Source organism: Abramis brama (genome assembly GCF_963993115.1).
Source record: "Abramis brama genome assembly, chromosome: 25".
NCBI classification, from domain to species: Eukaryota; Metazoa; Chordata; class Actinopteri; order Cypriniformes; family Leuciscidae; genus Abramis; species Abramis brama.
This window is the reverse complement of record NC_139987.1, coordinates 19,298,654-19,320,804: the sequence shown is the minus strand read 5'-3', so window position 1 is coordinate 19,320,804 and position 22,151 is coordinate 19,298,654. Positions and strand designations below refer to the sequence as shown.

Sequence of the window (22,151 nt, the reverse complement as noted above, 5' to 3'; positions counted from 1 at the left end):
AACACCTATCAAATTACAACAAGAAGCATTTATTGCATTATTTTTTGTTTTATTTGTTTTAATTTAATATTATTAATATTATGTACTATATTTTAAAGCAAATATCTAAAATAACACAAAAATGATAATATACTACAGTTGATGAATCCGACTGGAGTATTCCGCATTTTGAGCCTCCACATACAGTACACTATTGATTGTCTCACACAGAACACCTTTTAGGGACATTTTGTAATGAAAAATATAAAATGGATTAAAACGATAATGGATTTGATAATGTTTTTTAAAAAGATAGAAACGTTGTTTAAACAGACAGAAACTGAAAAATTACTAAATTGCACTAGCCTGACTTCGTCATACTCATATTCTAGGCAGAATGTGAGTCTGATACTGCTCCATAGGGCTTTGATTATGAGGCGTGTCTTAACCGAACCAGGAAAAAACAAACAAACTCTGCACTCAATTGGATAGACCTACAACCAATCAGAGCAATGCAGTAAGTGACGTATGTTGAGCGAAGCATAGTTGTCAACAGAGCTCAACTGCACACATGCAGGAAGAAGTAGTAAAGTAATGAGTAAAGTAATAATAAAGCACTCCATGAGTGCAACCAAAGGAGAAACCACAATGACCACAGGGTTTTCATTGCGTCCCATCTTCTTAGCGACCATCAGAGTCAGCTGATAAATGAAACTTTTGCCGAATCCCGTAGGAAAGACGGCAAACACATCTTTCCGATCGACAAATGCCTTGATTGCGGTTCTCTGTTCATCTTTTAAAATTAATGCGCTGTCGTTTTCTTTTATAACAGACGCGATAGCGGAATGTAAACATCTCAATTCTCCTGCTGCAGTCGTCTTTGTTGAAAACCAATTCAACCCAAGCGCTCTTTGGTGACGTGGGTGATTACGTAACCACAGATCATCTGTCCATCCTCGATTAAAGCCCGCCCTGGCAATTTGATTGGCTCAGCCTTCTGGGAGCCGAGCATAATTACTCCTCAACGGATCGAGTCCAGACCGAACTTCCCGACCAAAAAATGTTGTGGGCGGGGTTCGGGCTGGCACCCAGGCTAAAATTGCACATGACTCCAGGAAAATGTGGCAAGGTCTAACACACATCACAGACTTTAAAGGCCGGACATTTACAAACAGCTCTTCATCTCTGTCTGATGAGCTCAATCTCTTCTATACACGCTTTGAAGCCCTGAACACAGAGCCCTGGACAACGCTGGAAGTGACTCCTGACGAGGTGGAGCAGGTATTAACGCTAAACCCTACTCAGGTTTACAAGTCACTGAGTAGAGTGAACACACGCAAGGCAGTGTGTCTTTTGAGAGTCTCGCCAAAAAACACATTCTGAGCATCATGCCAGCAAACCTGTACCCACAACAGTTTGCATATAGGACAAATAGATTAACTGAGGATTCTGTTTGGGAGACTTTGACTGTCTGGATCTGATTTGTAATTAGATGAGTGAACCCGTCTGGGTGCCTATCAGAGCACAGTTTAATATAAGGATGAGGAGACAGGTATGCAGGTTTAGACGATTAAGGATAAGCCGCAGAGGTACAGGTATTTCACAGGTATGTCTGACTGGCTGGGTCAATGGTACGTAGGTAAGCTATGGTCCGTAAGCTTGTTCAGAGGCGTCTGAGAAGATATGGACCTCATGAGTAACTCCTTCAATCCCAACTGCAGGAGGGACATAAGGACGAGGAAGAGAAACACTAGGAAGGCGGCAAAGTTCTTCTTCCCACTGCATCCAGGAGAGGAGCAGTTCAGGAGGTAGGCTAGGATCATCCCAATCTCTGTTGGTTCCAAAGATGCTTTACGATCACTTTCACACAGGTTATGTAAGGAAGGAGCAATCCCAAAGGGTCATACTGTGTAGCAAGGACCCTATAAATATTCCGTAAGGTGGGGGTCTCATAGTTCACAGGTCAGTGTTTATAGGACAAGGTATCATAAGCGATCAATCAGGCTCTGGAGGCAATTATCAATGTAAAAACATCTCTCCATAGAGAAACGTATCTCCTCATCCGTCAAGTGAAATGTATCTCCTCATATGGCAGGTCTCGCCATAGAAAGCAGAGTGGAGGACGAACTTCAGGCAGGAGGCGAACCTGGTGGAACATCGCCTTAATATCTCTGCTCACGGCTACAGGATGCTCTCGGAAACGGAGGAGGACACCTGGAATGTGGACACGAGGCTCCAAGGGTAGGTCCGGGCAATAAGTGCTGGTTAAGGTTCTGACCTCTGACCTGTGGCTAACAAGGTGGTGAGGAATGTACCAACACTCATTAGTATCAGGAACAGGATCAGGAACTTCACAGACAGCTCCGGTCTCCAGAAGTTTACGCATCTCTGTCCGGTAGGGCTTGGCTTTCTCAGGATCCTTCAGCAGACGTCGCTCCCTGCTGCGGAGGGTAGGCAAGACTGAATCTCTTTGGGTATTCAACAACAGCATGTCTCTACGACGAAGAAGGGGAGTGGCAAGGCGACGAACCCCCTCTATCTCTAGGGTAATGGTCTTGAGGTCAAGCAGCTAAAGGGCTTCCTGGTCTTGCTTGGAACGAGTAACTTCGTTACAATCACGGTAAGGAATTGTATCCAACTGCCACAATCTCTGAACGTGGTGAAGGAGCTCATCTTGGACAGAAACCAAACAGGTAAGCAGGCACTGGGAAGGGGTGGAAGGACAACCCATAGAAGGAATAGGACCCTAAAGTGTCCATCTCAAGCTGGTACGAACAGCAACTGGTGGTTTAAGTTTAAGTTTAAGGTTTCGATGGGAACCGGAGCTTCTAACGGCAGCAATGACTTTACCAATCAGCGATTGGCTCTTTTACTTTAGAAGTAAGGACTATTCTGCCATATTGTGTATTGCAGTTTCTCCCATTCATAATAGGAGTGAACGTCTGGGTTACACCTGAGAGCCCATCACCTTTGAATGTAAACTAAACAAGCCAATGTACATTAGATTTGCATCGCTTGCTCCGCCCCGCAGCGTGGCTATATATACGAATGCGGGTGCGCTCACATTTCAGGTCAGAGCCGGTGATCTGGCCGCTCCGCAGTGGCTCAGCAATTGTGGTGACGGGACGTTATATCTCTGTTCCCTCCTGCAAGAAACGGGGGTTACATACGTAACTTAGTCTCCCTTTTAGTAATTCATGTTCGAGGTTACGTTGGAATGACTGAAAGGGAGACCTCCTGGGGTGGAAGATGGGACAGGGCTTACGCATAGAAGGTCAATTACTGCTGTTCTGCTTGACCCGTACAGTAAGACTATTTGGATAACACTGGGAAAGCAGAAAGGGACGCTATGGAGGCTGCATCCTGCCCATAGGGAAGTAACATGTTGAAAATACACATATGGACTGGCCATTAGGGCAGTGCTACACAGAGAATGTCTCTGAGGTAGCTCTGGTCTAGTTAGACGGCAACACCGAAAGGGACGGCAGAGTGGACTCTGCCGAGGGAAAGACACATGTTCGCCAACAGGGGTGCCGTACCCTGGAAAAATACACATATGGGATCACCGTAGGGATCACAACATATGGCACCTAGCCTAGCACAGGGGTCAACCATTGGGTGTACTTACGAGTGTTAGGGTTGGCGTCGGACTCTCCCCCACAACTGGCTGCCAATGCTGGTGAATGAACTCGACAGGACACACCTGCACACCTAACCAACTCCACGTCTGGCCACTGACCGGATCCCTTAAGTAATTCCACTGAGAGGACCATGTTGGCAGCGTTGTCCGTTACCACTGACACCCGCTTCTCTGGTGGAATGTGGTAAGCGTCCGCGACTTGAGTGAGTCGCGCAGCGACATTTTCTCCCGTGTGCGCTTCATCCATCTGCTTTGTTTCTAACACAACGCTACTCATTTTCCAGTCCGCATCGATAAAATGGGCCGTAACTGTCATGTATGCCTCCATTCTAAGCGAAGACCACAAATCAGTTGTGAGGCTTACAGCCTCGGAGGATTGGAGTAACTGGTTTACATTTACTTTAAGGCCATCAAACCGCGAATGTAGCGCACGCATGACAGTCTCCCTTGCTGGCACAGTATATCTTGGCTCGACGATTTTAAACATGTTCTTAAAGCCCTCTCCTTCCACCGTGTTGACTGGCCTCATATCTTGGGCGATGTAATGCACAATGCCCTTAGTGATGTCCTCCTTTCTCTTCGCTGACAGAGGATGGACAAACTCCAGTTGCGTCTGGGTGCTTCCTGACGCCTGTGGCATGGCCTGGGGGTGCATCTAGTACATAACCAATAAAATATATAAACTTTTTTATTATTATTGTTTTTATTAATATATATAAACTTTTAGACTTTAGACATAGCAAGCTGTCTGACACGTATATCTCGCTTACCGTTTTTATGTGATAGGTCATATTGGTCGTTGAGCTGTGGTAAGTTAGCTTTAGGCCACAAAGCTTGCACTCCACAGTCTTCTCGTCTTTTTTTGTAAAATGCAGCCAGACAAAAGATTTAGATTTTTTGGACATTTTGTCGACTAAAGCCAAAACAAGTTAAGTTAGCGTTCTAAATTAACGAAAACGGCACGATCTATATTTCTTACTGAGCGCGCGAAGCAGTGCAGCCACCAACAGGTGCGGTTCCCGACGAGTGTTCTACGTCATGCGCTAAACTGTTGCGCTGTTACAAAATAGCCTAAATTAAAGCATTTAAAGTTGGGGATAAAACATAGGCTAATTATATTTAGAATACAGTAATATATAGCTGAGTATAAAGAAATAAATATCAAGGAGTAAATTAATGAAAAAAATATATATTAGTAAATAAAAAAATAAAAAAATGCAACTGGTCGACCAATGAGAATGTCAGTCGACCAAGACGGCATCGACCGATTAGTCGACTAAACGACTAAAGTTGACAGCCCTAGTATTGATTAAGGATAAGCCGCAGAGGTACAGGTATTTCACAGGTATGTCTGACCGGCTGGGTCAATGGTACGTAGGTAAGCTATGGTCCGTAAGCTTGTTCAGAGGCGTCTGAGAAGATATGAGCCACAACTGGCTGCCAATGCTGGTGAATGAACTCGACAGGGTTCCGCCAGCTGGGGAACACAACTGAGGAACAAGATAAGCGCATGTATTCGGTCTTTAGGAGGGGAATGGCGCAGCAAGTTTAGGCGAGTACACAGGAGGACACTGGCTCTACACAAAGGTTATAAAATCTGACAAACGTGTTGGGTGTCGCCCAGTCTGCAGCTCTACATATATCTGCCAGTGAGGCGGCGTGCGCCAACGCCCAGGAGGAAACAGCACTCCTGGTCGAGTGAGCTCTCAACCTGAGAGGGTGTGGCTCGCCTTGGATCTGGTACAGGCGCAAAGCGCAGACAGGACAGAGCAAGGGCAGAGTCTGCCTCCTACAGGGGCAGCGCTTGCAGGTTTACCATCTGGTCCCTAAAAGGCGTGGTGGGAAACTTGGGCACGTAATTCCAGGAATGATTCGTCGACAGAAAATTCTTGCAGGTCTCCTACTCTCTTGATGGAAGCCAGCGCAGTCAGGAGCACTGTCTTCAATGACAGGATTTTCAGCTCAGTTGACTGCAGCAGTTTGAATGGGGCTCTCAGTAACACTGTAAGCACCAATGAGAGATCCCAAGGGGGTACGGTGTGTGGGCGAGGATGATTTGGCCTTCTCGCACCCTCCAGAAACCTGACGATCAGGTCATGCTTCCCCATGGATTTACCGTTTACTGCATCATGATGATCCTCTGCACAGGGGAGACCTTGCTTTTTTCCCAGTTGACCCGAAGTCCCAACTGATTGAGGTGGACGGATGCATTGGAAAATGCGTTACTGTGTTAACATTTTGAACGGGAGCTTGTGAAGGGCCAGATTTAAAACTCACAGTTCCAAGATTGGCCGTAACTCACTGCCTTACTTGGATACAATGAAGTAAGGGTTGTAGAACCCTGACTTCATATTGGCTGGAGGGACCGGCTCTATCACGTCCTTTGCTAGTTGGACTGATATTTCTGCCTGTAAGACAGGAGCATTGCTGGCAACATGGAGGTGAACTGGATGCCCCTGAACTTGGGGGGATGCGAGGCAAACTGAATTGCATAACTGAGTCTGATAGTCCGAATGAGCCAGCGAGATGGGCTGGGAAGCATTAGCCAGGCTCTCAGGGACTGTACAAGCGGGATCAGAGGGACCACAGACGTACCAGCAGTGGGGCAACAAGGTGGAGCCTTGTGCGTGAGAAGGCATACCATCCTCAAACTGCACGCTGCTGCCCGCCGGCGATAGGAGAGATGGATGAAGGTGGCATAGCTCGCTCTTTTAGGGAAATAGCTCTTTTACAGTGTTGAAGCGCACAGGGGAGATAGCCGTGGCACAGCTTGTAGGATTATAGTGCATTATAGTGATTTTTTTGTATGAGAAGACATGGCGGAAGGCAGTGACAGTGCTGGGGAGATTCATCCCCCCAAAAAACATCCCCGCCACAGCTGCAGCTTCTCAGTGTTCTTGTCAAGCCCCACTAAAGGCATAAAACACACTATAAAGCACTATAAATTTTTCGTGCACTATATTTAAAGACTTCTGAAGCCATTCGATAGCTTAATGTGAGATACGAATTAATATTTAAGTCGTTAAAGTTAATGGAAACTCATCTCTCCTCAGGCATTCTCCATTTTGCATAAAAGTATGTTAACTTGCTGGAGTTTATTTATGTTTCTAAATCATGTCATATGCTCATATGCGAGCTCTCAACTCTAATGAGAGCAGTCTCAGTACTATGGTACGGTCTAAATCCTGACGGAAAATCCTCGCAGATATCATTTCTTTCTAAAAAAGGAACATAGTTGTGAGGAATACCGCCTTTTCTAGTATCTTTGACAGAAAAGGTAGATTCGAGATCGGCCTGTAATTGACTAATTCTGTACGATCAAGTTGCGTTTTTTTAACAAGCGGTTTAATCATAGCCAGTGTAGCCAAGTCAATAGGGGGCACTGTAGAGGATGTAATTTCCCTTTAAATATTCCAAGTCAATAGGGGGCGCTGCTGAGGGTATCTGCAGAGGGTGTAATTTCCCTTTAAATATGCCACTTCCTATGAGTGGAATGGTTGCAGTGCCTGAATTGTTTGGCATGGTTGCTGGAAGAACAAGCTCTGGTAGGTTTATTTTAATAGTGTTATGAGAAAAAGTGTTTTAATGCTCATTTGTGATGTTTTGTGATCATCTTGATGTGTTTTTTTAGTGACTATGTTGATTCAAATGGTCCAGGTGTGTGTAATCCAGTTGTTGTCTTTATGTAGTTGGTTTGTTTTAGACGTGTGGTCTAAATGCCCTAATGCTGGTAAGGTTTGACTGGATGAGTGGTGGACACTGAGTTACCATTGCAGCACATTGCACTTGAGTGTTTGCACATTGTCAAATCAGGTTGTTTTATTGTAGGAAATGAGCAGTGAAATACCTTTTTGTATGTATTGAAACAAATGACTCTTTTGTAGAGAAGTTGCTTTACAGGCCATTACGTTGGCTATGTTAAGCAGGATGAGTGATGGATACTTAAGACCAGGCCCGCCCACAGAAATGACTGGGCCCCTGAAAAGGTCCAGTGAATGGGCCCTCCCCAAATCTGCTATAGGCTACTCATATCATGCGTGTGCTCTCTCTCTCTCCTACATTAACACATACATTTAACTGAGAGAGACTTAGGGGCGCAACTACCCAGTGTCAGAAGGGTATGCAGCAACAATTTTGCTGTCACTGAGTGACAAAAAAATCAAAACAAAAAAAACAACAAATAAATAAATAAATAAGTGTGCCATGTAATGAGTGTGTAGGAACGAGTGAGAGTTAATAGATGAAATAAGTAAAAAAATGTCATTTATTAATACAATTGAACTATACTCCACAGTGATGAATCAAATAAATAAATAAATAAATAAATATATAAACTGCATTGCCATAGCAATACCAGTGTTTCTTACAGGATTTTTGGTAAAGCTGTGGTGAGTGGACCTCTGTACCTCTAGGGGGGTAGGGGGGTTGGGGGGCACCCCCCGTAAGAAAATTTTGTGCTTTTTAATGTTAAATTCATCAATCTGGTGCACTTTGAGAGTTCAAAATTAAAAACTCCAACCCATATTCAGTGTGCAAATTAAAAATTAAAACCTCTTTTAGTTACAGACGTGTCTGTCTACATTACACTACTACATGATAATAGTTATAATATTAATCCCATGATATAATAGCCATATATTGTCAAACAAATGCACTGAAAAATAAAGGAAACTTTCATAATTAGTTTTGTACTAATTTCTATACTTGAAGGAGTATATTTCTATACTTCACATTAAAGATGTGATTGAGCCAGCCCAGTGACCATCAAGAAAAGAACCGGTACTATACGGTTATCTGGACCATACGATGGCCTACCCCTAACCCCGCCCCTAAACCTACCCGTCACTGGTCCGGATAACCGTATAGTTCCAAAGAACCAATGGGCCGCTGATCTACTTGTTTCATGGGCCGGTGTTTCAGAAAAAAAATGTTTTGTTCCATCTTTTTCGACGACAACTCACTACTCGTACCTGCTGCTCGCTCAGTGCTCACGGCGCCCGCGCCCGCTCGCGATATTAAGTACAACAAAACATAGCTCAGACCATTTTCAGGAAAGGGGTGTTTCATTATGACACAGGCTACATTTTACTCAAGCAACATTAAATAAAATGCATTTTTTTCTCACTTTCAACAATTAATGGTGCTATTTTGGTTCAAAATAAAATATGGTAACTTTTGCTTATATTTAGGATGAACATAATTATAGCTGGACTGCATGGGCCCCCTCTAGCGGCTGGGCCCCAAAAAACGTTCCCCTTTATCCCCCCTTATGGACGGCCCTGCTTAAGACTGTTGTACTTCCTGTGGCCTTTGAAATCAGCCAAAAGGCAACTAAGGTATTTATTTTTATTGATGTAATGCTGGAATAGCTATAGCATATTTTTAACGTTGTTGATTTGTATTAAATATATGGACAGTGGTTTCTAGTTGGAACTAATATTATGATGTGGTGCTAGTCTTCAATGTTATGTTTAGATATAATAATTACAGTTGTTTTAATGTGTGTATTTTTGCTTTATTTACTATTGTCTTATCTTTGTAGAATTTGATTCGTCCTGTGCAACTGATCACTGTTTTCCCTGCCTTTATTTTGTTTTTTTTATGGTTTTGTGATTTATCTTTATTTCGTTGTTTTTTTTTGGCCCAGACATTAATTGGTTGTATTTATATTTTTCATAAGGTTTATTTTGTGAATTAAAGCTAGGTCATTATTTACATGTTCCATTATTGTAACTAAGGAGGGAAGATACTCACTTTGATTCACCAAGTGTGGTGTGGAAAGAGTTTTTGTGTGTAATGGTGCATTAAGTTTGCTGTGTAGGAAATTGATTTATTTTGGGGTTATTGTATTAATTTATTGGTTGTGTATATTTTCTTTTTGAAGTGTTGTTACCCTCCACAGTTACTTGTATTGCCATCATGTGCTAAGTAAGTTTGGCCAGCTTTTGAGTGGAATCAAATGAGACCAGAATTCATGTATTTAATAAAAACTGTTTTGATTTGATTGTCACTTTTGCCTTAAGTTTATTAATTTAATTGGATAGCCTAGTGGGGAATCCCGTAGTGATTTGGGATCTCCTACCCAACCAAAATTGGAGTGGCGTAGTCAAGAGCAGTTATAAGCACCCCTATTGCCCCATCAAACCAGCTTAAAAGTTTTTGGTATGTATCCTAATGACAAAGATGAATTAATGATATTAAGAAGAGGGTCTATGACCTCTGGAAGCATCTCTTTCAGTAGCTTAGTTGGTAAAGGGTCTAACATAAATGTTGACGATTTGGATGATTTAACGAGTTTAGCGAATTCTTCCTCTTCTATAGCAATGAATGAATCGAATTTTTCCTTAGGGAGACTACAGTGCACTGCCTGATGTGATACTGTAGTAGACGGTTGCATGGTTATAATTTTCTCCCTGATATATTATCAATCTTATAAGTGAAGAAGTTCATAAACTCATTACTGCTGTGCTGCTTGGAAACTTCTGGGCTTGAAGCTTTATTTTTTGTTAGTTTAGCCACTGTTTCAAATGAATACCTAGGGTTTTGTTTATTTTCTTCTAATAGGGTTGAAAAATAAGCAGATCTAGCAGCTTTTAATGCCTCTTTGCATGCGATCGAGCTCTCCATGAAATGTGAAATACCTCTAGTTTTGTTTTCTTCCAGTTGCGCTCCATTTTTCTGGCTGCTCTCTTAAGGGCCCGAGTCTGCTCGTTGTACCACGGCGTTGGACTATTTTCTTTAATCTTCTTTAAGCGCAACGGAGCAACTGTGTCTAAAGTGCTGGAAAAGAGAGAGTTAAAAGTTTGTCGCAATATCGAGTTCTTCTAAGCTATCTAGGATGTTTAGATGATGAAACTGATCAGGAAGATTATTAATAAAGCAATTAGGGATGTCCCGATACCACTTTTTTCAGAACGAGTCCGATACCGATACTTACATTTTTTATACTCGCCGATACCGATACCGTAACCGATCCCAATTATTTAATCCAATTTTGATACTACAACAAAAACTACCAGCCTAATTAATGTGAATTTAAAACAAGTAATCAGTCAGTAACAAAATAAGAACAAACAATCGAATTACAAATAGGACAAATAAATACAATAGAACAAAGAAAGGCTACAAATGAAATAAACAGTCTTTTTAGAGTTTTTCAGGTAGATCCAACAGGTACAGAAATTTGAATAAAGTAATCAAATGTGAAAAAAGCATATTCATTACTGTATAAATAATATATAGATAGATATTTTTGTAAAGTTGAAAAGGGTAGCGTATTTAGTCAAGAGCAGTGAGTATTTCTTTGTCCTTTGTTTGATTAACATTAAAACACAGAAGCAGGTTTATCAAACTGCTGCCCCTTTAAGACCGAACGCACGGACCGCATTTGATCATGGCTACGTTCATTTGAGATATAACCGACTTTGGTTACTATAGGATACTCGCCAAGACGGGCGTTTTTACATAATTTTGTGTGAATTTGTCCGTACAAGCGCAAGACGTGAAAGACAATTTAATTCAGTATTCGTGCGCTGAGGCGCTGGTTTGCGGGGCGCGCGCTTTGGATGTTTGCATTCATGGAACTTCTTGACCTGCACACGTCCTGAAATATTGTAGGGAACCACTCATTATACTTAAATCAGGTAACAGTTCATGTTTTACTTTACTTGCATATACAATTTAGTTTTCATCCAAATAACATGTGCTGAGTGAACGATAAGCAATCAAGAGCATTCAACAGAAGTGCGCTCGCGCTCTCTCTCTCTCTCTCTCTCTCTCTCTCTCTCTCTCTCTCTCGTCAGTTAACGTTAATAATAATCTACATGCCTCGTTTTATTTTCTTTGCCATTGACATCCGACTGAACAAACTTTCCACTGATGTCTGTTTAAAGGGATGTGCTTGCAATATGTACGCGGTATCGGTGCGTGGTATCGGCAAATTTTTATGAGTATGAGTACATGAGGACAGTATCGGCCCGAGGACAGTATCGGCCCGATGCCAGTATCGGTATCGGGCCATCCCTAAAAGCAATCTTTTAGTGGCAGAAGTGATAGGTCTAACATATTTGTAACACGGAGTCGGCTGTATACAGTAGCCAGCACAAATCTCAAACGTGATTTATCATTTACACTTTAAATTGCTACATTAAGCACCAACACTTCAAAAGAATTATATTTGAAACTAGACTTCTTAGTAATTCTGAAAATATTACTATAAATTACAGCAACACCTCCCCCTTTGCCTTTCAGACGAGGTTCAGCACATCTAGATTATAGTCTGTAATCATATCATTAACAGTAAGTGCTTTTGAAGTAAGGGATCGAATATTCAGCAACCCAAGCTTTATCATTTGCTCATTTGTACTATTATATCTGTTTTTTATTTGTTGAACATCAATAAAATTTTTACACTTAGATGGGTTTGGAAGTTTTTTGTATGTCCTAATTCGGGGAACAGACTAGGGATGTTAACCGATGACCGTTTGACCGATGGTTGACCGTATCAACGTTAACCGATCAAAGTTGTCGGTAGTCGGTAAAAAAAAAAAAAAGTGATCTCTAAATTAGGCTATTATAGACAGTGGACTTAACGCTACTACAGTTAGCCATCTCATTCCAATATCTTTTTGTGTGAAGTGAACAAATCCCTCACACTCAATTTTTCATAACTCGCCTGTTTGTACTTAATAAACTAATAAAATGCGCGAGGTCACAGCGTTTGGGTTCGCGCGCTCACAAGATTTGCCAAAAGTAAAGGCTACAGCTAAAACACTCGAGGTTAGAGCCAGGGCAGACGACAGGATGAAGCGTGCAAAGAAAAGTAGTGTGTGGGACCATTCCACCAAAAAGAATGACACAGATGTAAGTTGCAACTTGTGTGATACAGTGCTTAAATACAGTAGTAGCACATCATCTATGATGTATCACCTGAAAACGCGACACCTGATGATCATCATCTTTCTTTATTATTATCACTACCTCAAACTAAAGCGGCGTCTCTTCGGAGCTGTCATTTTCTTAAACGAGCCGCGGCAATGTTTCAAATGAGCTTCTAATGCTTGACAAACGACTTTATTTTCAACGCGATCACCTTGTACCAAAACCATTTCGAAACTAAGGAGCCATTTGTCCTCCGATTACATACAAGCTCCTCGGCGCCGCGTTTGCGGGACTCATGTTTTGCGCTGTAGGGGATTTTAAAAAAGTGACGTGAGTGGAAGTCAAATTTTGCAGCTCTCGTCGGCGGCGGTGTGAACGTACAGTGAGCGGGAGACAGAGCGGCAGAGAGATGCGACAGAGTTGCGAAATTGCAGGCGCGGCTCAAAATGGCTGTTATTTCAAATAGTGTAGCATATTTTAAACTAATCGGTTAACCGGTTTCAACCGGCTAATGAGGCTCGGTGGTCGGTCAAGAAAATTTGTAGTTTTCGCCATCCCTAGAACAGACACAGTCTCTATATGATGATATCTAGGTGAAAGAGGCTCTATGTGATGGGATTTATCTGACCTTGGTGACGTGAGACAGTTGGCAGATGGTCGGTTTAGCCAGTCTGTCTGCTTCCTGACCTGAGCCCCAATTCATGTTTGAGCTCTAAGACTATGTGCCATATTAGTAGAGAGAACAGCAGCACCATCCCAGGAGGGATGAATACCATCTCTTTTCAACAGGTCAGGTCTGCCCCAAAAACTTTTCCAATTGTCTATGAATTCTATATTATTTTGCGGACACCACTTAGACAACCAGCCATTGAGTGAGGACAATCTACTAAGTATCTTATCACTCCTGCGAACAGGAAGGGGGCCAGAGCAAATTACAGTGCCTGATATCGTACTTGCGAGCTCACATACCTCTTTAACATTAATTTTAGTGATCTCCAACTGGCGGAGTCGAACATCATTAGTGCCGACGTGAATAATAATCTTAGAGAATTTACGATTAGCATTAGCCAGCACTTTTAAATTTGCTTTGATGTCAGGCACTCTGGCTCCCGGCAAACGTGACTATGGTGGCTGGTGTCTCTTTTCTATTTTTATGTAATAGAATCGCCAATAACTAGGGCACATTCAACAGGATTCTCAGTGGGTGTTTCACTGAGTGGGGAGAATCTATTTGAAGTTGTAATCGGAACGGAAGAGCTGTGTTTTGTCCTGTGACTACAGTGTCTCACCGTCAACCAATTGCCCTGCTGCACGGGCTCTACAGCCAGAACCGAACAATGTACAGAGTTCACTAAGCTAGTTGCATCCAAAGCAGTATCTAAAGCCCTTGCATGCTTACTATCCTCAATTAAAGTTTAGATGCGTGTCTCTAGTTTTGAAATCTTCCCCATCAGCTTGACTATCTCCCTGTATTTATCACATGTAATTCCTGTGCTGACAGAGAAGGCTATGCTAAACATGTTACATGAGGTGCTAGTAACAATAAGAGGAGAAGATGACATGACTCATGTGTTTGTTGACTGATCCTACTCACCTAAGTTGTTTGATGAAAAGGCGCAAGCGTGTGCGAGAAAATAAATAAATAAAAATAAATAAAGAGTGGACAGATGGCACGTTAACAGGCTAGCGAATTACTAGCGTGTTGTGCAAGCAGTGATTCAAAACAGAAAGATATACGAAGCTTACAGACGCAAACCAACGCAACAGCTGCAGCAGGAGCAACGAGGCAGAAAAGCACATGCAGCAAATGCCTAAAATGAAAATCAAGTGCACTGTTGCATAGGTGCAAATGATTAGAAGCTCATTCTACTCTCTCTGGAGTAGAGAGAGCACAATGAATTGTTCTTCACGTGCAAAGTAACTAAAATTTTAAACTGTTTAAACAAAATCTGTTAATAGATATGATACACTACTCATATCTCTTCCCCTTGTGCTTTGAACTTTTCAACATTGCTTCAACGTTGACTCCATTGTCTTCCAACGTTGCTTCAAGCGCATCATTCTGCACATGGGATGTGCATAAACCACTCTGTATTGGAGCCTTTCATATTAGGCCTATAAAACTTTTGCGCAATGAAAGATTATTAATAGCCTTTCATGTTCTGTCCTATCTCTCATACTGTATGTTGTTGCCTTATTAAAAAGCTGCGCTATACATTTAAAAGAAATGTCTTTTCATTTCATAGTATATATAAATACATTTTTCATTAATGTATTTTATAACAATACAGAGATTTGTGTTTTATTTGTTCCCCACTAAATGTTTTTTTTCACCCACTATAATAATAACTATAAGAGTAACTTTTGCTGCTGAATTATCCACTAACCTCATTTATAATAGTATTTTTTTCCATAATTATGAATATAGCCTTCTCTTACTCTAGCTGTTTAAATCTTTGCAAATAAATATCTTCTGAAATTTTTGACAAAGATGGTTGGTTGTTTTAATTTTTCAATTCCTCAGAAAATGGCCCGAGATGTTTTAAAATCTTATAAAACTGAGATGTTTATACAGTAGTTTAATTTTTACAGTATACAAAACAATCATCCAGACAAGATGATCATTACCACAGTATTATATTAGTATTAATACTAAAGTCCTCTGATTTCATTTTCAATACAATCACAACTGAGATGCAGGACGGCAAGTTGCATTTTAACGAAACGAGAGACCGCATCTGTGGTGATGCAAGAGATGTGCGCTGTGTTATAATGTGTTGCTATTGATGACGGTCATATACAGTGAGGAAAATAAGTATTTGAACACCCTGCTATTTTGCAAGTTCTCCCACTTAGAAATCATGGAGGGGTCTGAAATTGTCATCATAGGTGCATGTCCACTGTGAGAGACATAATCTAAAAAAAAAAATCCAGAAATCACAATGTATGATTTTTTTAAATGGTAAATGGACTGCATTTATATAGCGCTTTCACAGACCTATGGCCACCAAAGCGCTTTACATAGCCTCACATTCACCCATTCACTCACTCATTCATACACCGACGGCGGTGTCAGGAGCAGCTCGTCGGGAGCAGCTGGGATTAGGTGTCTTGCTCATGGACACCTCGACACTTGGTCAGGTGGAACCGGGGATTGATTTTTTAAATATGTTTTCACGGAGGAGTTGTGGATGCGACTTGTAACAGAAACGAATCTTTATGCTGAACAATCACGGAGCGCAACTCCATCAAACAGCAAGTGGGTACCGGTCACAGTTTTTGAAATGAAGACTGTCATTGGACTGTGTCTTGCCATGGGGATCCTTGACATGCCATCACGTAGAGATTTCTGGCATCAGAAAAAGTGGCTTTTTCGAACGACCATCCCCCAAGCCATTTCAAGGGACAGATTTGCCATCATCTGGAGGTAGGCTAATAATAATAACAATACACACATACTGTGTGTGTGTCTGTGTGTGTATATGTGTCTGTGTGAGTGTGTGTGTGAGTGAGAGTGTGTCTGTGTGAGTGTGTGTGTGTGTGTATATCTGACTGTGTGAAAGTGTGTGTGTGTGTGTGTGTGTGTTATAATTTGATGCTGATACTAATGACAATAAATGAATAAATGTCTAAAGATGATGATTGATATTAATTGATGATTATGGATAACAACAATACAAAATAAATTGGATGCAATAGACAATGCTAGCTTATGATGGATGATGATAATTGTGATATCTGATGACTGATAATACATAAAACATACATAATTAAAAATAAAAATGATAGCTCATGATGGATGACAGTAATAATTATGATGTCTGATGATTACTGATAAAGTGTAATTATACAAACACATGACAATGAAAGCTCATGATAATAATAACAACAACAATGTGTCATTCACTATCCAACTTGCTATGTGCATTTTCAGGTATCTCCACTTGCAAGACAACAGCAAAGATGTGAACCGCTCTGACAAGCTCTGGAAAGTCAGATGGTACCTTGACTACCTGAAAGATCGATTCCAGGAACTGTACGAAGTGGATGGCTTTGTCAGCGTGGATGAAAGTATGGTGAAATTCAAGGGGAGACTCGCTTTCCGGCAATACTGTATCTTCCTCTCAAACCCACCAAGTGGGGCATCAAGGTGTGGGTTATGGCTGAAAGCTCCACCGGGTATGTATCAAACTTCCAGGTCTACACCGGACGTGAGGGGGGGAGTAGCGAGAAGGGCCTTGTGCACCGCGTTGTGATGGATCTGGCTAGACCATACATTGGGTCCCATCTCTCCATTTTTATGGATAACTTTTATTCCGGGGTGCCGCTTTTTGAAGATCTGAAGGCTCATGGTCTGTATGCGTGTGGTACCGTTCGATCAAACAGAAAGGGAATCCCCCCAAAACCGCCTGCCATGGATAAGCATCAGTACCAAGTGTCTCAGAAGGATGACCTGACCTTCTGTGCTTGGCTAGATACAAAGGTCGTTCTGGTACTGTCAAATTACCATGAGCCCATGGCAAAAGGGACTGTCAGGAGAAGACAGGGAGACATCCAGACAGAGGTCACAGTGCCAGCATGCCTTTCTGACTATCAGAAGCACATGAAGGGGGTTGATCTACTGGATCAGATGACAAGCTACTATCAGTTTCAGCATCGGTCCAAGAAATGGTGGCGGAGGCTCTTTTTCTTTTTCCTGTCGGTCAGCTGCTACAATTCTTACATTGCTGCAAGGAGTGCTGGAGCCTACAAGGGTGGCTACAAAGAGTGGCAGGAGGACCTTGCACAGGAACTTGTCACCCCTGTGACAGCAAAGAGTGCTCCTCAGTGCGCCGCAGCACCTGTGGCAGCCTCAGCCGAGCACGACTGTGAAAAAATCTTCGACAAGAGAAAGATCTGCAGGGAATGTTCACTGTCAAAGAGTGAGGCCCGTCCTGGTGCAACAGTGTATGGCTGCAGACAGTGCAATGTGCCACTGCACATTCAGTGCTTCGGAAAGCATTGCCGCAGCACTCGACAGTGAATGATGAGTTGTGTTGAGTTGAATGTATGAGTTGAGACTGTACTGTTCTGTTGATCTGTACACCAAGTTATGAAACGTTACCAAAATTAACATAAATTCATATTGAAATTATGTAAAGAAGAAGTAACCCTCTGTTTTGTTTTGGTTTTTTTATATAACTTTGTATTAGTGATGTTCACTTGTCACTTTGGTACCTCAAAAGTATGAAATAATGGCTGCAGACAGTGCAATGTGCCACTGTACATGCAGTGCTTCGGAAAGCATTACCGCAGCATTTGACAGTGAATGATGAGTTGTGTTGAGTTGAATGTAAAAGTTGAGACTGTACTGTTCTGTTGATCTGTACACTCACCACCAAGTTATGACTATGGTTTCTTAGTGCTATGGTTTCTCTGACGCTTTTATCAAAGGCGACATCCAAAAAATACAAGAAACAAAATTAACATAAATTAATATTTAAATTGTTATGTAAAGAAGTAACCCTCTGTTTTGTTTTGGGGTTTTTTCTATAACTTTGTATCAGTGATGTTCACTTGTCACTTTGGTACCTCAAAAGTATGAAATAATGAAATAAAAACGGATCTGGACTGATTTTCAAAATATTCTTGATGTTTTTGTTGTTTATAGATTTTTTTTTTTTAATTCAGTTAAAAATTATGGCCAAGCAAGTCAGTCAAGTTGAAAGCCAAAGAAGTAAGCTCTCAAATGCTTTTTATTCCATGTTTTTATCTGCTATAGAGCCTGAGAAATTAAGATTTTAGTAGGCGTTGACAAATTTTGAAAATATTTCTGGAAACCCTTAGGTTTTGGGAGGGGGTTTACAGAAAAGTACTTGGGCATAAAAAGGCCTTTTTTAGCAGGTGTTTTAGGCCTAAATGGGTTAAGCAGGGGAACCTTCCGTGCCATGCATGATTTCAAACCATGACGTCTTAGTGTATTACCAACAGTAACCTTGGAAACGGTGGTCCCAGCTCTTTTCAGGTCATTGACCAGCTCCTCCCGTGTAGTTCTGGGCTGATTTCTCACCTTTCTTAGGATCATTGAGACCCCACGAGGTGAGATCTTGCATGGAGCCCCAGTCCGAGGGAGATTGACAGTCATGTTTAGCTTCTTCCATTTTCTAATGATTGCTCCAACAGTGGACCTTTTTTCACCAAGCTGCTTGGCAATTTCCCCGTAGCCCTTTCCAGCCTTGTGGAGGTGTACAATTTTGTCTCTAGTGTCTTTGGACAGCTCTTTGGTCTTGGCCATGTTAGTAGTTGGATTCTTACTGATTGTATGGGGTGGACAGGTGTCTTTATGCAGCTAACGACCTCAAACAGGTGCATCTAATTTAGGATAATAAATGGAGTGGAGGTGGACATTTTAAAGGCAGACTAACAGGTCTTTGAGGGTCAGAATTCTAGCTGATAGACAGGTGTTCAAATACTTATTTGCAGCTGTATCATACAAATAAATAGTTAAAAAATCATATATTGTGATTTCTGGATTTTTTTTTTTTAGATTATGTCTCTCACAGTGGACATGCACCTACGATGACAATTTCAGACCCCTCCATGATTTCCAAGTGGGAGAACTTGCAAAGTAGCAGGGTGTTCAAATACTTATTTTCCTCACTGTAATTTAATGTTTATGCTTTAAAAAATGTGCATAGAACTGCTAATTTTATTTGTTGTTTGTTGATTTTCAAATATACAACTTGTTGAAATGTTTTCAGTTCTTTTTGAACATTTTCATCTCATTTTAACAAAACTGTGATAATAATGATAATCGTGATAATTTTGGTCACTATAATCGTGATATGAAATTTTCACACAGTTTCATCTCTACATCGAATGTGACTGACTGAAGGGGAACCATCTTTCTATATCTATAGTCTTTGGTAAGAATCTAGCTCAGTAATTCATAGCTCAGCAGGACACTGTCATGTGCATCAATTATCAATGAATAATATTTAACTAAAATTAAGTGTGACATTTGAAATTTACCAGTTCGATAATGTGACTTTTGACTGAGAAGTGAGTAAATTATCAAAATTTTAACTGGCATTTGCTTTTTTAAAATTTTTTTTATGAGAAATACTAATGAAAACATGTAAAATCATTCGTAGCCAAGACCTGTGTAAATAAAATAATAGAACATATTACTAATAATGAAACAACCAAAACTGCATGAACATTTAGTAGGAAATGTATGGTTTATAGAGTTGATAAATGTTCCTGCAGTGTGACAAATTAAATTTCCTGTTCTGAGGTATCACATTACATGCTGTTTAAATGCATTTACAATATTTGTTATTATATATATATATATATATATATATATATATATATATATATATATATATATATATATATATATAATATATACTAACTATTAGTATAGTTATATTAATTAACAAATATTGTAAATGCATATAAACCGCATGTAATGTGATACATAAGAACAGGGATAGGCAGATGATCTCATTTAGAAATAGTTAACCTATGGACTTTTAGACTCATCCTGTTTCTCTGGACACACCATTTGAGAAAGAACTGTCTGATTTCTTTGATCCTGATGCAGTAGATGAAGGGGTTCACTAGTGGTGGAAGCAGACTGTAGAACATGACCAGGGCGATCCTCTGACTGCTGTTTATCTGAATGCTCGGGATGGTAGAACTGGAGTAAACAACGAAACGTGGCACATAATAGATAATAATGATAGTCAGCTGTGTGGCACAGGTAGAAAAGGCTTTCATACGACCCTGTGCATTTGCTATTCGAAGCACAGACACCAGGATACATACATATGAAAAGATGATAAAAGAGAATGGCACGAGAAGCACAAACATTGCTACACCATAGGTAATGAGGTTCGTTTGGCTGACATCTGCACAGGCAAGCTGGTTTATAGACACAGCGTCACAGAAGCAATGAGCGATCATATTTGGCCCACAGAATGGCAGTTTCACTGTTTGCATTAAGGTGATGGTCGGGGCAATCATTGCAGTAACCCAGGAAAGCCCTATTAAAAGTCTCATAGTGTGGTTAGTCATTAAAACAAGGTATCTTAGTGGGTAACAAATCGCCAAGTACCGATCTAGAGCCATGATCATCATAATAAGAGAGTTTAGGGTCCCAAAATAGTGAATCAGCTGCCTTTGAAACAGACAAACATTGAAGGTAATATAACCGTCATTAAACCAGTAGCGAGAAATGACTTTTGGCAGAGCAACTGTGCAAAAACCAATATCAGACAAGGACAAACTCAGCATGATAATATACATAGGCTTAAAGAGGCTGCGTTCAGTCACAAACAGGACCACAATGAGAGAGTTTCCAGTGATTACAGCGATGTAGATGCAGAACAAAAGTGCTGCTATCAGACTGTAGTATTCGGGCTGAAGTCCAGGGAAGCCCACGATGAAAAACTCGGTTACAACAGACGCTGCAGTTTCGTTTGCCTGTGACATACTAAAACATACAGTTAACATCTGTTTACAAAAGAACCAAATGTATCTGCCTTTTACACATGACATACCTTGTAAAAATGGCTTTGATTTGCTAAATTGTGAAATACTAAAACATACAGTTAACATCTGTTTACAAAATAACCAAATGTATCTGCCTTTTGACATGCTTTGTAAAATAATATACATTAATTATAAAACATTATTTAGTTATTAAGATGCAAGAATTTTCCTTAAATTATTTACACATTCTGTGATTTCAAATATTTGCAAAAATCTAAATGTAATTTTGGTTTGTATTTCAGCTGATCACATGATTACCTTGATTATTCCTCTGTTAAGTTATGTGACATCTGCTAAGAATATTCCTGGCTCAGTGTTTCACGTTTCTCAATGATCAGTGCAGATGCGTGTGGTTTTATTGTTTTATAGGCGTAGAATCTGTGTTAAAGCCTGTAGGGTCCAACACGTCATGAAGGATGATCATGTTTTGAATCATTTGATGTCGTGAAACTGGGCTGACCTTTGGTGTTTAGGGAGTGGGGAATGTGTTTTGCTAGAATATAACTATGTAATGAAGTTTGGCTTGGTTCCTCTTCGCTGATAGATATAACATTTATTTGCACAACACAGAAACATCAGCCGTTTCATTTCAAATTGGGTGCAACATAAATATTTTTTTTCTCCAGCACAAAGTATCTTAGGTCTATTATTAAAAGTCTCTTTTATGACTCGTCAAGTTGGATAGCAAACAGCTCCTTTACGTCATGATTGTGAGCTTTTTGTGCCACCTTGTGGGTAAATAGCTACACACCATAACACCAATCAAATTACAAGAAGCATTTATTGCATTATTTTTTGTTTTATTTATTTTAATTTAATATTATTAATATTATGTACTATATTTTAAAGCAAATATCTAAAATAACACAAAAATGTTAATACACTACAGTTGATGAATCCGACTGGAGGATTCCGCATTTGGAGTCTCCACATACACTATTGATTGTCTCACACAGAACACCTTTAAGGGACATTTTATAATGAAAAAAATAAAATGGATTAAAACGATAATGGATTTGATAATGTCTTTTAAAAAGATAGATATGTTGTTTAAACAGAAAAACAACATTCTGTTTAAACTGTTTAAACAGAAACTGAAAAATTACTAAATTGC

The 22,151-nt window shown here is 40.5% G+C and overlaps 3 protein-coding genes across 3 annotated transcripts in view; 2 read left to right on the top strand and 1 right to left on the bottom strand.

Moving 5' to 3' along the window:
* The first annotated feature begins 7,113 nt into the window (after positions 1-7,113).
* Positions 7,114-22,151, top strand: part of LOC311076043 (uncharacterized protein) — a 198,364-nt gene continuing 183,326 nt past the window's right edge. The window contains exon 1 of the mRNA XM_084103876.1: positions 7,114-7,164. The gene's annotated coding sequence lies outside the window, so the exon portion shown is untranslated. The remainder of the gene's footprint in view (positions 7,165-22,151) is intronic.
* LOC311076891 (piggyBac transposable element-derived protein 4-like) lies at positions 15,691-17,522 on the top strand (the record flags this gene model as incomplete). The annotated part of the gene is made up of 3 exons (XM_084105407.1): positions 15,691-15,926; positions 16,434-16,575; positions 16,638-17,522. The coding sequence occupies 3 exons, from the start codon at positions 15,691-15,693 to the stop codon at positions 17,520-17,522; spliced, it is 1,263 nt and encodes a 420-aa protein (XP_083961533.1).
* Positions 19,988-20,977, bottom strand: LOC311076594 (olfactory receptor 1500-like; the record flags this gene model as incomplete). Its single annotated transcript, XM_084104930.1, has 1 exon — positions 19,988-20,977. One exon carries the CDS (start codon positions 20,975-20,977, stop codon positions 19,988-19,990), a length of 990 nt encoding a protein of 329 aa, XP_083961056.1.